This window comes from Epargyreus clarus, unplaced genomic scaffold (assembly GCF_041222505.1).
Source record: "Epargyreus clarus isolate Ecla_fem2 unplaced genomic scaffold, WU_Ecla_fem_2.2 ptg000010l, whole genome shotgun sequence".
In the NCBI taxonomy this organism is placed as follows: Eukaryota; Metazoa; Arthropoda; class Insecta; order Lepidoptera; family Hesperiidae; genus Epargyreus; species Epargyreus clarus.
The window spans coordinates 7325313-7341310 of record NW_027332218.1 but is presented as its reverse complement, the minus strand read 5'-3'; the positions used below and the strand labels follow the sequence as shown (position 1 = coordinate 7341310).

General features: G+C 36.6%; 4 protein-coding genes across 8 annotated transcripts; all 4 read left to right on the top strand.

Moving 5' to 3' along the window:
• Positions 1–346: 346 nt before the first annotated feature.
• On the top strand, positions 347–12308 carry LOC140745436 (uncharacterized). Of its 5 annotated transcripts, none has more exons than XM_073077288.1 (11): positions 347–466; positions 724–878; positions 4760–4846; positions 7075–7422; positions 7547–8199; positions 8294–8615; positions 8705–8877; positions 9133–9324; positions 10820–11083; positions 11325–11488; positions 11584–12308. In XM_073077288.1, exons 2-11 carry the CDS (start codon positions 797–799, stop codon positions 11792–11794), a joined length of 2496 nt encoding a protein of 831 aa, XP_072933389.1. In that variant the 5' UTR covers positions 347–466; positions 724–796; the 3' UTR covers positions 11795–12308. The 5 variants fall into 5 exon arrangements, with proteins under 5 accessions (XP_072933389.1, XP_072933390.1, XP_072933394.1 ...); XM_073077289.1 differs by having other exon boundaries at positions 361–466; positions 692–878; XM_073077293.1 differs by lacking the exon at positions 347–466 and adding an exon at positions 547–564.
• An 823-nt stretch (positions 12309–13131) lies between these two features.
• On the top strand, positions 13132–13678 carry LOC140745434 (COX assembly mitochondrial protein 2 homolog). The gene is made up of 2 exons (XM_073077286.1): positions 13132–13336; positions 13493–13678. Exons 1-2 carry the CDS (start codon positions 13256–13258, stop codon positions 13676–13678), a joined length of 267 nt encoding a protein of 88 aa, XP_072933387.1. The 5' UTR covers positions 13132–13255.
• A 21-nt stretch (positions 13679–13699) lies between these two features.
• LOC140745433 (protein Abitram) lies at positions 13700–14286 on the top strand. Its single transcript, XM_073077285.1, has one exon. It carries the CDS (start codon positions 13700–13702, stop codon positions 14231–14233), a length of 534 nt encoding a protein of 177 aa, XP_072933386.1. The 3' UTR covers positions 14234–14286.
• Positions 14287–14432: 146 nt separating this feature from the next.
• LOC140745431 (aminomethyltransferase, mitochondrial) lies at positions 14433–15990 on the top strand. The gene has a single exon (XM_073077282.1). The coding sequence runs from the start codon at positions 14764–14766 to the stop codon at positions 15988–15990; it is 1227 nt and encodes a 408-aa protein (XP_072933383.1). The 5' UTR covers positions 14433–14763.
• The last annotated feature ends 8 nt before the right edge of the window (positions 15991–15998 follow it).

Sequence of the window (15998 nt, the reverse complement as noted above, 5' to 3'; positions counted from 1 at the left end):
ATAACTTTCCTATACTTTTAGGTAGGATACCTATATCGCATATTTTTAAAGATATTATAGAAGTAGCAGAATTTACTTCTAATCCCGAAAATATCTGCGTGTGCGCAAAATGTGGACGAACGCAGGCGCAGCCGCATGAGTTCGCAATGGAATAAAATTGTGGTTTTTATAGTCTCTATTTTTAAATATGAAGATGGGTCGTTACCCATTACAAAAATGACTTTCGTATGAGAGTATTTTGATTTACAATGTGTGTACGGTTTTATTGGAAGCCTCGTAATCCGCAAGGTGCATGAGGTCTTGATGCGGATGCGCCGAGTGTCCACGCCGCCCGCCGCGCCCCTCCGTCCGCTGCGCTTGGCACGGGCTCGCAACTGAATATCACTGAAAGCTCCGCGCGGGGAGCGCCTTGCTCGCGCGCCAGTACCCCTCCGACCAGCGATGCTGTGCTGTCTCCGGAAATAGAGTACGTTCGACCGCCACTTGCAGTGTCGCCTACCGCATTCTACAACCGTTCAAATTGTGGTTAAATAGCGCAGTGGCCTTTCATTAAACTGGCGGCCGGTATGCCCCATAAATTATTTCTCTCTCTAAACGCTTTTAACCACAGTTTAACGGCTGGTGATCGACGCGAGTTGCATTCCAAGAGTGTAAGTCGCGTTAGATCACCGATGTGATTTTTTCCGTCCAGTGCTCTTAGATAGATGTGTATCGTGTCCGTAGATCGACCGATCGAGTGCGCGAGTGTGAGTGCAAATGACTGATAGCCCGGTTTAGCGGGTTGGACTTCAACAGAATGTGGACCAAGAGATTAACATTATGGAGGTTTATGTTGTGTGTATTGTTCACCGTGTCGGCGCTCGCGCTCGCGGCGAGAGGTGAGTTCGGTGAGAGCGACGCGCGAGTGGGAGCGATCTGCACCCGCTCTGCGTCATTACGTCGTGGCTATTTTCAGCTTTACTTGCGATGAAATTATGTAAAAAGCGCGTTTGTTTGCTATTTTTGGCGATAACCTTAAGCAATAATTTAAATTACAGTACTCTAGTTGCCTAGTTTTGATTGTTACGCTACAGGCATGATCTAACGAGTTTGGGTGTATTAGTAGTAGTTTCACGCAGGTCATTAGCAGCCAGACTGAAGGCAGCAAAGCTACACAAATAGAAATACAGGGATTTGTCGTTATGCGTCGCCATCTTGTGAAAAACGATAGGATAGTGACGACATTATAAAAACGCGAAACGGAAATAGGTCACATCATAACTTTTATATAACGTATCTATGTAGGTTTTGGGATTTAGTAATAGTATGTAACATGTACTCCGTAGTCTGTACTTAAATCATTACTGTGACATTTTTACGACATACTTGTATATTTAGCATAAAATTCGAGACAAGGTCGGAAAATCCGGCTCCAAGGACCAGGAAATTTATACTGATTTTTAGATGAAATAAATAAATTATTGTTACCAAAAAGACAAGTATAACTAATTAAGCTTATAATTATATATCTAACGCGCCTATTTCATTCATAAACAGTGTTAACCTAGTAACTATTACCCTGCATACAGATTTAGCATATTTAAAATTAGTCCGCTAATTCAATGACAAGTAATCTTCAACAGAAACAGAGATTATAGCGCAGAATGTACCAAGGTTGAACTTTTAGGTCAGCTATTTTGAATAAGACAGCTACATTGATTGAACGTGTTAGATACTTTGTTATACATATTTCCTCCTGTTACTTAATTATTGTTAGTGACCAAATTGTAACAAACAAAATTTTTGATAAGGTCTATACGTAACCTTACGCTTATACGCATAACTTTTTTGTGATTTACTAATTTCACCCACCCGAATGTGTCATGTGAAACCTTAGAAGTGATTGCATGTTAGTGACTGTGGTAGAAGAATAATATTGCTGGAAGACGCTGATACTCTTTTCTCTTGGATTGAATACAAAGTCGCTTTACTACAATATTTGAGGGAAAAGATAGAATACTTTTCGAGGACGATACCGTGTAGCATTGTTAACAACATAAAAATTATCATTATCAACCAATCATCGTCTCATAGATCCCCCCCTCTCAGGATGGGAAGGATTTATGCCCTTGTCCATCACGCTGGCTACGTATGAAATGGTACATTACATGTACCTTTTAAAACTTTTTTCAAATAAGTCTCAGACATGAAGGTTTCCTCATAATGTTTTGCTTCAACCTTAAATCAAATGTTAATTTATTTCTAATACGATAACTACACTTTTAACTCGCAGAAGAGTCCGAAAAATAGAAGAACTATATTTTTTCACAGAAACCTATTTTTTTGATGGGACGTCATTGAATCAAAGAATTGACGTCATTGTTTTGTTTCCGTTTCCGTCAAGGTTTCTTAACGGCCACAAAATTGGGACGTTCGTGGCAATGACTATCAGTCTTCGGGATTTATGTCAATGAAGATATATTATAAACAGATATTTGTTGTATTGTAAACTGTAACTCTCATAAAAAATAATTTATCCAATGTAGATTCATTTTAACTTACTTAAACTTATGAAACAGGTTTAATTTATTTTGTTTTAGATAAAACTTCATATCTATTTATTAAATTAATGACGAGTTGGTAACATGATATAGAATTATTAAATAACAAAGAAATAGTTTTCTATTACCCATTTTCTGTCGTGGACACAAGTTTTCCAGCTTATTATAATGATTTAATAACCTAAGTACCTATGTATATGTAATATTTCATTAATATCCGTATCGTTATTGCTATTGGTTAGATAAATAGGCTCACTTATATGTTGCTTTCATTGTTTTACTTAACTACATAACGTATTTAAGGAATAGTCAATTTTCTTTCATTTTAACAATTTACGAGCATGCTGACATATAGCGACATTTATTTTCAATAGTAATGCCCAAATTCATTATTGTCCCACTGCTGGACGTGTCTCCTCTCAACGTGACAAGGATTAGGCAATAGTCCACCGCGTTGGCCAAGTGCGAATTGGTAGATTTCACATATCTTAGATTTTTTTTCTTTATTGGCTATTTACAATTAACGACTCGAGAGCTAAGGAAATAGCCATTGTTGCTATAAACGATGTTATATTACTTAATAAAAATATCAGTGTTTATACCCATCTCACCTTGAGGTTTGTTTATTATTGTGTGTCAGACGAACTATCTATATTTTGTAGTCCGATCGAAAAGTTATGATTATGAAGAGAATATTTTTATGAAGAATTTATGAGTGGGCAGCAATGTAGCACTGCATAAAATAAACAAAGATTTTATTAACGTAACTAAATCGAGTGACTCATGTTCACCCCGGATTAGTCAATACTTAGTAGATAAACAAGATACCCGAGGATTAGCTAGCATCTATTTCTACGTCAACCAGTAAAGCTTCATAGGTTCTGGCATGAAGAGCCAGGAGAGCATCGTTGAGGGCGCATCTGACCGTCCGACCACGTGATAAATTAAAACTATGTAACCTATATTGTACTGAGTCAGTGTAAGAAAAATTGGTCGTAAATCAAGTTACCAGGTATAAATATGCGTAATATTAGTCCTTGAAATAAGTCACAAAAAGCTCATCAAGAATTTCAACTCGAGGGCGCAACATTCAAACCTCGGTGGGCACTGTCATGACCTTACCCATAAAGCTGGAATTACAATTTTAGGCAGGAGTTTCAGATTAAAGGACTCAGCACTCTAAGATACCAACCACTATTGGTCTCTTTTTTATACCTGTGCGTAGGTTAAAATTTGTCATCCTGATAATAAGACGAGGAAGGGACGCTACACCTCTGCCTCCCATAAATTTCGGAGATAAGTCCCCTAGTGAAATATCGTAGTTACTTATCAACCCTTTCTTATCAACAAGGTAATATCTAAAGGCATTCCCAAATATTAGGGTTTACGCGAGAATAAAAACTTTAAGTTGAAATAAATGTAATTATTTAGGCTATTTAGCACAACGACCGATTTGATTGTAAATTGGCTAATTGGATTTATTATACATGAAAAGAAATAACGAAGATTAATAGATGCGTTAACTATATCTTAAATTCAACATTTACAACCAACTCTATCTAATTTGTGTTGTGAATAATCTAATAATTACTTTTCAAACGTGTTATTAGCCGATTTTCCTGGATTACTGTTCCCATGTATAATTTATGCATTCGCTCGCAAAGCTTTCTATTATTGTCGGCATTTACTCGTCAGGTCACTGTTGTTTGAATGAGCTTGCACTAGTCATAGATGCTTTTCAGTCATGAAAGTATTCACCTACATTAGAGATGCTTTCAGTGTCCACAAATTATTTTTGTTTTGAGATTAGCTGCAAACTCTAAGTCTATAACTATGTTACTATTTTTTTTATAATGTAGGAGTAGTAGACGAGCATGCAGTCCACCTGATGGTAAGTGGCTACTGCCGCCCATGGACATCTGTGATCAACGCCAGATAGGATATTCCTCTCCTACTCCTACTCCTGAAGACTAGGAGGAAAAGTATGTCTTCCTTACCGCACTTTTCAAATCAGAACACAGCAGCACTTACCACTGCTGTTATTAGGCAGATATAGGTGTGGCGCTGGTGCCGGCAGAGTCGAACCACAAAGAGATTTACCACCTTCAAATCTACTTGTTAATAATTTTATCACATTACCGATACAGACTAATTGGGATGATCATTGATATGTAAAGTGCAAATAAATATTACATGAATTTTTATGTTTATATTTTCAGCTGATGACGACGTACCTTCAGAGTCACAATGCCGTCCATACATCGAAAAAGCATTAAAAGAACTCGAATCGGGAGACCACGAAACAGGTATGTATTTTTGGTAACATTTTGAACTCATTATTGTCACCTTACTGGTCTTGAGGCCTGATAGGATGAGGAAGGTAACCATAAAACACTATGCGGGTAAATAAACATTTAACGAACGAGTGTGTGCTTAGGTTTCCACATTATTTTTTTTTTTACCAAAAACCTTTAAAGCTTGCCTGTAATTTTCATCCTCGACTTATTTCATTAAAGATTACACACAATTTAAGAAAGCTATGTAAATTTTATGAATGTTTTAAGTAAATAAGGCTTGCTTTTTTTATAGGATATTTTAGCCCTAGAAATATTTCAAAACCCAAGAAGTTTATAATTTGCGTTTATATAGGATTTATGTATTGTATGGACCTGTAATAAATGTACTAGAGAATCTTTTGGTTTCTAATTTGCATTAGATAGATAAAATTAGGGAACAAAAGTACGAAAATATTTAAATAATTAACAGGTACTGATGAATTCACTACTCACTACAATTAGTTACTAATTGATCAAAGAAACCTTTACATTAAAGTTTTATGTCTCTACACGTGTAATGTTAAATATCTGAGGTGTTACACAACCTATTATTCTCATTAGTGGTGTCATCCTATCTATTTTTGTCATAATAGCTATAATAACTTTGTAAAAGCTGTTCACATAGCAACAAGTAAAAGATTTTAATCTGTGAGTCTAATTATATAGTTTTTTAATAGTGGAAAGGTGTGAGCTGGGTTAAAAAGGTGTGTTAAGGAGATAACGTTTACTGGGTCCTATATGGGCATATGTTGTCTCAGTGACATAGCATATAGAACTCCGAATCTTTTTGCTACGGATTGATTAGAGATGCTCTTAGGGGACGATTGCCAGTGCCACTATTCATTACGTGGTCACCGTGTTATTTGAATTTGAATAAATAAAATTGAAGTGCATTGAAGCATTGCGCATTGTCACATGCAAATATTTTTTACCTAAGTACATAAGTAATGAGGTGTTTAAGATTTTCGATTTGGTATATTCAAAATAATTATATAAGCTTAAAAAGGCAAATCGTACATCCCTATTTTATTTATTTGTACAAGTATGACTGTTGACCAGATTTAATTGTGTTCCCATATTATACCACGTGTTTCAGTATCTGACTTTTTTGGCCACATGGCTTAACATACAACTGGGGAAGCCCTGGGGCATACATCAACTAGCTGCTTCAGTCACTGACAGATAGAATATAGAATGGATCTTTGGCAAATCCGTGTGCGATGGTTTTAACCGGCTTTCCAAAAGAAAGAGGTTATCTATACGTCGCGTATTACTTTAAAATCGCACGCAAGGCCTCTAACATGACTTGTCGATTACTATTCAATAATTATAACCGGAACTGATGTACCTTCGAAGTACCCTTCGAAGTACGGTTACAACATTTAACAGTTATTTTAACAGTCGCGTATTACTTTAAAATCGCACGCAAGGCCTCTAACATGACTTGTCGATTACTATTCAATAATTATAACCGGAACTGATGTACCTTCGAAGTACCCTTCGAAGTACGGTTACAACATTTAACAGTTATTTTAACAGTCGCGTATTACTTTAAAATCGCACGCAAGGCCTCTAACATGACTTGTCGATTACTATTCAATAATTATAACCGGAACTGATGTACCTTCGAAGTACCCTTCGAAGTACGGTTACAATATTTAACAGTTATTTTTAGGAACAAAGTTATTAATAAACGCTGGGCGACGTCTCCTAGGTTAAGTTTTATTTCGTCCGTTAAAATATTTATTTAAAGAGTCTAGCGTCATTGATTGTATGAAGATATAGTCAAGTATTAATGTTATTTATGTATTTATAAGTGGTATTCATTTTCCGTTACGATTCCTTAAATTAATCTTTAATGTTTAAACATTGCAATATTATTTCGGGAATTTCTGAGAATTTTGTATATGGATTCTCCGGTTAAAGTGATAGTCCGCCAGTAACAGAGTTTTATTAAGTTGAAAGTAATAAGAATAACATGTTAGGGTGGTAATAATCATTGAAGTCAAACATCAGTAGTACTACTAAATAAGTACAAAATTGAGTTGTTCATATGTTGACAATTACATTACCTATATTGTTGTATACCATTATTGTTGACATTACCTATAGGGTACGTAAACCATGTAAGCTCTGGGTTGTGTAATAATAATGTTAAACGATTTCTTAAGTGTTAATTTAATAACTATAACTTACAGATTCGGCAGAAAAAGACAAATCTACTGAAGCGGGTGGAGATGACGATAGCAAAGAAGTGACCTCGGCAGAAGATGGGGACGTAACAGCAGAAGAAGGGAGTAAAGAAGATGCAGATAGTAAGGAAAATACAGAAGAAGAGGATGTCCCATCAGTAGAAGTAGCTGACGAGTCATATGTGTCTCAAGCATCTTTTGAACCCGAAGAAAGTCAAGGCGATGACTCGAAAGAGGATGCAACGGTAGAGGAAACTGCAGAAAGTGCCGAAGAACAGGAAGATACCAGCAAAGAAGACGCTGATGGAGACAGTAAGGAAGACGCATCTGCTGATGAACAAGAAACCGAACAAGGTACCTAATTAAATACATTAATTATCAGTTAAACTAATTTTGATTTAACGAATCTTAATTTAAAATTAGTGTAGTTTGAGGTAAAATTATTTTAAACCATAGTAATTTCAAATATAATTTACAGAAAGTGGCGAAGAAACAGCCGAACAAGTCGACGATGAATCCGGTAGCAAGGAAGAAGCACAAGATGAACAGAAAGATGAGGCAGATAGCGGAGAAGCTCCGGATAGCAAAGAGGAATCCGCTGAAGAAGATAAAGACAGTAAAGAAGTAGAAGCTGAAAGTCAAGATGAAGATGCCAGTAAAGAAGCTGATCAAAGCGCAGCAGAAGAAGATCAATCAGAGGAAGCTGCCGATGCATCTAAAGAAGAAAGCACCGAAGACGTAAAGGATGACACCGAAGAAAGTAAAGAGGACACGAAAGAAGACAAAGACGACGATGGATCTCAAGAAAAGGCTGATTCCGAAGAAGCTGCTGAAGTAGACAAAGAAGACAGTGGCTCCCAAGAAGAAAAAGATGACGCTGCATCCAAAGAGGAAGACGGTCAAGACAAATCTGAAGAACAATCTGAAGAGGCTAAAGAAGAATCTGCAGAAAAAGAAGAATCTGCCGAGGTTGATGCCGCTGGAGGAGGGGTAGATGAAAAATCAGAAGAAGCTGATGGCTCTGAAGAGGCAGAAGCTAAGGAGGGTGAAGAAGAATCTGAAGAAACTGGTTCTGAAGAAAAATCGGGTGAAGAAGAAGAGGAAGGAACACCTGAAGAAGATTTATTAAAGGTGAATTATTTAATAGCAATAAGAATGTCATTTATTATGTTATTTTTTGGTATTGGAGAAGCAGAGCTTATCTTTTTATTTGCATTTGTTACAGACGTTAGAAATCCCGGAAAATCTAAGATCGCGTGACCACATCGTTCAAATCTTGAGACTGGATGAAGATGCAAGTGAATCAGAGTTGATAATTGACAGATCAGCTGATATAGTTCTCAGGGATTTGAAGAGGCTGTATGAAAACTCAATAAAGCCCTTAGAAGCTCTGTACAAATACCGGGACTTGAGTAACAGGCACTTTGGCGATCCTGAAATATTTTCTAAGCCCTTAGTATTGTTTATGGGACCTTGGAGCGGCGGGAAATCTAGTATTTTGAATTATCTGACTGGTTTGGAATTTACTGAATGGTCTCTAAGAACTGGTAAAATTTCAAAATGACATTTTTATTTTTATTCTTCAGTTTGTTAGGTAATAGAGGAGTTTTTGGTATCAATTAATTTATTTTCGCAGGTGCGGAACCTTCTCCAGCTTATTTCAATATTTTGATGCACGGCAAAGACCCGCAAGTTCTGGACGGTACCCAGCTGGCAGCTGACTGGACGTTCTCAGGATTGCAGAAGTTTGGCCAAGGATTAGAAGAACGCTTACGGGGGCTCAGATACCCGAGCAAGATACTCGAAAAAGTAATAAATATTTTAATTACAGTGTCGCTACATTATAATATTTTAAGAAACTTTTGTACATATTACAAAACAGTTACCGTCTCTTAGTGTGTAGGAGAAGCTAAGAATTTTAAAAACTACATAATTATCAATTAAATGCAACATTAAAAGATTCTCCCGGGCCTCCTGGATGCAACGCAGCGTTCAATAATTATTATTTACGCAATAAGCTAATTATTATCAGAATTTTGTTCTATGCCATTTTTCTATTTTTAGGTTAATATCGTAGAAATTCCCGGAATATTAGAAGTAAGGAAGCAGGTATCCCGTGTGTTCCCCTTCAACGATGCCTGCCAATGGTTCATCGATCGCGCGGACATCATCTTCTTGGTGTACGATCCTTCTAAACTGGACGTTGGACCCGAAACGGAGGCTATTCTTGATCAGCTTAAAGGCAGAGAGTCTCAGGTAAGATTTAATGACTGTTCTATATTTTAACTCTAGCATCATTATCAACCCATTATTGTCCTCTTGCTTTATTCTCTACTAAGAATCACAAGTAAAAGAACGAATTGGTAAACCTTACATAACTTTGAAAAATGTTAATGTTAAAGACTAACGCGTGTGGATTTTCTTACGATATTTTCATGATGGGATAATAAATGTGTAATACGCACGTAACTTTGAATAATCGGAAGTGCGGGTCTCTTTTTTCATCTCTATTGTCATCCATTCTTCATCTACCTACATAAGCATATCAATTACAAATAAATTGGCAATCTCCTCTACATGATTTAACAGCTCATAAATACATGACATCCAAAAATAGAAAGAGTGCATTATTTGGATAGCTACTGTTAGTAAATGAAACAATACCGGAAGAAACGCTATTTATAGTATCTATGTCACTCAATTCATCGTAAGTAATTCCTTTCGTGTGTCGTCTGCCAAGTGTAGTAAGTCATTGTATAAGAATTAAAATACGCCAAAAATAAATTGTTATGCATACGTATGGTTATAGTTCTACTATATTTATAACTAGTTTTTGCCCGCGGCTTCGCCCGCGTTTAAATGAAAATAATATCTTCAACTTAATACCTTCAACTTTGCTAAAGATCATCACTTGATCAAATCCTTACTAATATCGATTAAAATAATCGATGTTTTCGGTTCAAAGGATTAATTATCCGATTAATCGATCTTAGATCGCCATCCCTAGTTCCTGTGGGATTTCCGGGATAAAAACTATCCTATGTCCTTTCTCGGGTCTCAGACTATCTTTGTACAAAATTTCATTAAAATCAGTTCAGTGGTTTGGGCGTGAAGAAGAGACAACCAGACAGACAGACAGACAGACAGACAGACAGAGTTACTTTCGGATTTATAATATTAGTAAGGATAAGGATTATATAATCTCAATTACCCAATGTTTAATTTTAGGTCGTTAACATTCAAAATTATTTCATTATAGTTCTTATGCATTTTGTAACTGTACGATGTAATGTGTCTCTTCTTACGTAGCTGCAACCCACGTAAAGTAGGGATAACTCGCATTATAGCTACTTTATAATGTTATAATAAAATCGCAATATATTATAATTATTGTTACGAAACGAAATTAATAATTGATGAAGTATTTAACTTCCCCAGTATCACCCCAGCAAAGAGCGTAGCCCTGAAACTTGAATATTCTTTACCCATCTTCCTTTGGGTCGACAACAAAAATAAGAAGATCGCTCTCTTTTCATTTAGCTGCTATATCTTATATTTCATTTACTATTTTGGACAAGAGTTGACATTGTACTAGACTAGAGGAACCATTTCCTACCACCACGCTATTTCTCACGTAGCGTGGAAGTTGGCGTCTCAAGCGAGCTATCATCCATTGATATCAAAAAATAACTATTTAATCCATAGAACTGTATTGTTCCGTCCCCACTTATTGAAAATATTAATTCGACAGACACGTATCGTGCTGAACAAGGCCGACACCGTAAAGCCGGAGGAGTTGATGCGAGTTCAGAGCGCGCTCATCTGGAACATCTCGCCGCTGATGAGCTCTGCCCAGCCGCCCGTGATGTACACGGTGTCGCTGTGGTCGATGCCGTACGAGCCCAGCGCGCCCGCCCGCCTGCTGCAGGCACAGGAACGCGAGCTCCTGCGTGACCTGCGACATGCTATAGACAAGCGTATTGAAAACAAAATCGCCAGCGCTAGAAGATTTGCGGTAAGGCTAATCGTAGATATTGCAAAATATATTTAGTCTTCATAAATTTTAGCATTTCTTATAGGCTACCAAAACGTCTCAGAATTTAGTATGATTAATAAAATTGTCATCGATTGTTTTCGCCTTACGTAAGTAAATGTTATTTCGAAAGTTCGAATTTTCTGAAGTGAAGGTTGATTATTCGAAAATTCTGGAAAAAGTTTTACGCGATAATCATGTTCATCATGTTTATGTGTTACAGGTTCGCGTTAGAAACCATGCTAAAATGGTAGACTGTTATCTAACGACCTACTACAACCACAAGACGATTTTCGGAAACAAAAAGCTTATTGCTGACGCAATTATTGAAAATCCACAGAACTATCACATCTACGAGGGTCTCAGCACTCTCACTAATATTTCTAGGTTCGTATACTACCCCTTATACTATCCCTTACATAAGATGTTTTATTTCATGGTTTTCTGAGCTGGTTCTAAAATGTTACTTTTCTTCTCCCTAGGTATGATCTTCCTGACCCTGAAACCTATAGAGATTTCTTCAGACTAAACCCTCTGTATGAGTTCCAACAGCTGTCGGCGACGTGCACCTACTTCCGCGGCTGTCCCATCACGAAGCTCGACGTGGCTATCGCCTACGACTTCCCAGAGCTCGTTGGCAAATACAAAAAGATGGTGGAGACCGCCACGCCCCAAGGCATGCCTAAAAGTTGAGAGCCCTATCCATTAAATACCCGCTTTTTATTTTAGTCAATTGGATTAGATGATTTTTGTTTTGGGCACATTATGCATTTCTTTTTCTAATTGGGCGTCGAAATACAGTAAAAAAAGCATTTTATAATCGATCGTTGTTATATTTATTTTGCTTAAACATTCGCTTATTCCTGTTTTTGGCGTGAATGGTGTCGTGTCGGATGATTTATGTATTAATTTAAGACTTTTTTATTTATGCGTTTATTAGTGAATTTAGAAAATGCAAGACAATATTTCCAATTTCCTAATTAACCTATCTTTTTATACAAATGCGGAAGAATATATTTTTAATAATTCTAGTCATTACGTTAAAGTTTGATAGTAAAGTTGTTATTTTATTTATTGAAGGTGAGTTCCTAGAAAACTAGGATTAAGTACCTAATACACAACATAAGCGGTCTCTACCCTGATTGTTATCTATTTTAGAATGAGACACAATGTGACTATAAAAATAATAAAATAAAATATGTTTTTAGTTTGTTTTCATTTAGCAATCCCTTAATAATAAGTAACCTTAAACAAGATGTATAGTGAAGCAAAGTCTGATGCGATTTTGAGTTGGATGTGTAATGCACCCATATAAGTTTAAGAGGTATGTTAAGATAGGCCGGTCTGTTATTATCATCGGAATGCAGGGCATATATTAGTTCCACGGGGGCTCAAAACATTTGATAAGTTTTCTATTAATTTCAAATTTGCAACCTCATCTATCAATCAGCTTTGGAGCAATGTGGCGGAATATATTATGCAGTAAACAGAAACTAGAATGTAGCTACCTACTACTAGCTACTTTCACCTATATAGATTCTTAACTAAACATTAATTATTATAGTTTAGTAAGATCATTTCGAGCGTCATAAGATACTTTGAAATTAAATGCTTTGCCTATCAGTTCCATCTCGATTGCTTCTGCAACTATAAAGAAGGTAAGAAATTACAGCTGAAAGGAGATAATTAAAAGCTAAGCTTTGTACGGTCTGCCTAGTTACTCTGTTATTATAAATATAAGCTTAAACGTGTTTTAAATCAAGCTCTACCTTTATAAAGCATCCCTATCAACCTCGCATGATGCAGTAGTCACCGTACATTCTTGACAGGCAGATAGTGTGATTCGGTCAGGCTAGGCAGACATGTACGTAATGAATTTAGATACAATTGCGACGATTATTGTGAATAATACAGGCAACATGTTGTGTAAGGTTATTACTATTATATTGGCTGAAACTTATGTTTAATGTAGGGCTATCAAATTAAAAAATCTAGGTCTATGATTATGTGACCATTGACAATATTGACATTGACATTAATTATTTTGAGGTTAGCCTGGCTAAGCTGTAATCTATCGATAGTATGATTTTAGACTATTCTAATCTCATATTTTGTGGATAAGTTCTAATATAGTTGCTACTCATTATTTACGTAATGCACACAGATTTGTCTGCTCATTTACACACTGACGAGTGCAATGTTTTAATAAGAAAGTTGCTGGACTGTCATGTTGAGGTTTGTAAATAAATAAAATGCATTTAAATAAATATCTGATGTAATAAAAAGCTTATCTCGTTACAATGTCCTTGGGCGACAATGATAATTGCGATCCGTTGGTGCTCTGAACCGAATTTAAAAAAAAAAATTAAGTTATTTTTTGTACCATTTCAGCATCCTTTCCGAAAATTCATGGGATATTGCAATGACTATGACAGGGATATGAGAAAGTGTTTGAAAGCCGAACGTTTAGCGAGAACGAAAAAAAATTACGAAGAATCTATAAAGAAGCATGCTGCTATCAAAGCCCGGATATTAGCTCAACAACAAAGGGAACAACAGCAACAAAGTGCTCAATAATTACAACAACAACACTTCAAGATGTATCCAAGCATTTTAGAGTCTATAGATTTAAATGAAATAGATTATTCAAAGTCCTTTACCGACATATATTTCAGTAAGCGCTATGTGTTGAATGCCAACGGAATAAAGAATAACGACATTATGTTAATGTTCCATTCTAACAGGATTGTTCTGCTCAGCCTTGCTCCAAGCCACTTCTTTTTCAAGAATTCTGGAGAATATAAGATCAATTTTTCTGTAGGCAATGTAGACAGATTAAGCAATGTTGTGAAAGGTAAAGGAAAGAAAGGCGGGCAAGCATTGAACCCAAAGTCAGCTATATGTAAGATAGAATACACAGATGGCACTAGTTTCGAAGTTCCCTGTTGCATGAAGGGGAAGTTAATTGAAGTGAACGAAGAACTGGTGAAGAATCCAGAACTACTGAAATTATATCCTGATGCTGACGGATTTATTGCTATTATGTTGTCCACTATAGCAATTTCAGATGCTACTAAAAATGAATTGTTAACGCCTGAAGATTATTTAAAGGCTGTAGATAGCACAGATTAACATGACTAGAAAGTTAATAAATGAAATTTAATAAATAAATTTAGTTTATTTAATTTGTTTGTTTTTTATAACCATACAATCTACCCAATATATAAAGTAAGTATTCAGATTGAGAACAATATGTTTTAATAAAAATTTAAAAAATAAAAATGATATTATATGGGTTAAAATTATTAACTGACGTTTTGCTTTTCTTCTGATAGGAGGAATTATTATTTTTAGATAACTTAAGAAAATCATAGATGTGTTTAAGATTCGAACCCTAGATCTAGAGATGTGAAGCTAAGGAAGACAACTATGGAGCTATTGATGATTCTACAGCAGCATAATGTGTTAGTAAACAATAGGAACTTTTAAATAAAATTGTGGACTGTTTATAAATCCATAGTTATTATTGGCTTACAAACCTACCGTTTAATAACGATAACCACGTTTTCTTGAGAACCGACCTTTGGCCTTTCACTTTGTGACTGATAAGATGTTACACTGTTACCAGACATCACAATTAACACAATTATTGAGCCACCAAAATGTGTTCATTAAATATTGGAAAAGTTTTTTGTGCAATCCAATCTAATAGGGTAGTTTTGTCTCGTATATTACAAGTTCGATTATATAGTGACGCAAGTAACGCTAAGAAAACACTGCTGTACGATTTACACCAGAAGTATGGTGGGAAAATAGTGGATTTCGCCGGATTTCTTCTACCCGTGCAATACTCCGATCTAAGTGTATCAGCTTCTCACTTATTTACTAGAAATAGTGCGTCTATTTTCGATGTATCTCACATGCTACAAACTAACGTTACTGGTAAAGATTGTGTGGCGTGGCTTGAGTCGATATGCCCCCTAGATTTGCAAGGATTGCCTAATGGAAGTGGTTCATTAAGCGTATTTTTGAATAATAAAGGGGGAATTATTGACGACTTAATCGTAAACAAAGTTAGCGATGAACAGCTTTACATTGTTTCGAACGCTGGCCGCCTGGATGTCGACAAACAGCACATGATAGATACCTCAGCAGCGTTTCGGAAAGCTGGTAAAGATGTTACTGTTCAATTTTGGGACGTGAGTGAAAGAGCTCTAATAGCCGTACAAGGACCGAAAGTTGCATCTGTTTTGCAAGAGTTAACGGATATTCCTCTTCAAGATTTAATGTTTATGACATCACGCGTGGGTACTGTCGCGGGAGTTCAATGTCGGGTAACGCGATGCGGCTACACGGGCGAAGACGGCGTTGAAATATCCATACCAGCCGACAAGGCGAATATTGTGACTGAGGCTCTGCTAAAATCCGAACACGTTAAGCTTGCTGGACTTGGAGCTCGCGATTCTCTACGACTGGAAGCAGGATTGTGTCTTTACGGAAATGATATAGACGAAAGCATTACTCCCGTGGAAGCAAATTTGACATGGCTTATTTCGAAGAGGAGGCGAGGTGAGGGCACTTTTCCGGGAGGGGACATTATATTGAGACAAATTAAAGAGGGCGTAGATAGGCGAAGGGTGGGAATAAGGATTGAAACAGGCGCTCCTGCGCGTAAGGACGCAGTACTTAAGTGCGATGGAGAGATCGTGGGTAAAGTTACAAGCGGGTGTCCAAGCCCATCCCTCGGAGGCAACGTCGCTATGGGATATGTCGCTGAGAAACTAAAGAAAGCTGGCACTTCATTGTGTGTTAATGTTAGAGGAAAAGATATCCCGTGTACTGTGGCTAAGATGCCCTTTGTGCCATCAAAATATTATGTTAAGAAATAAAAGATACG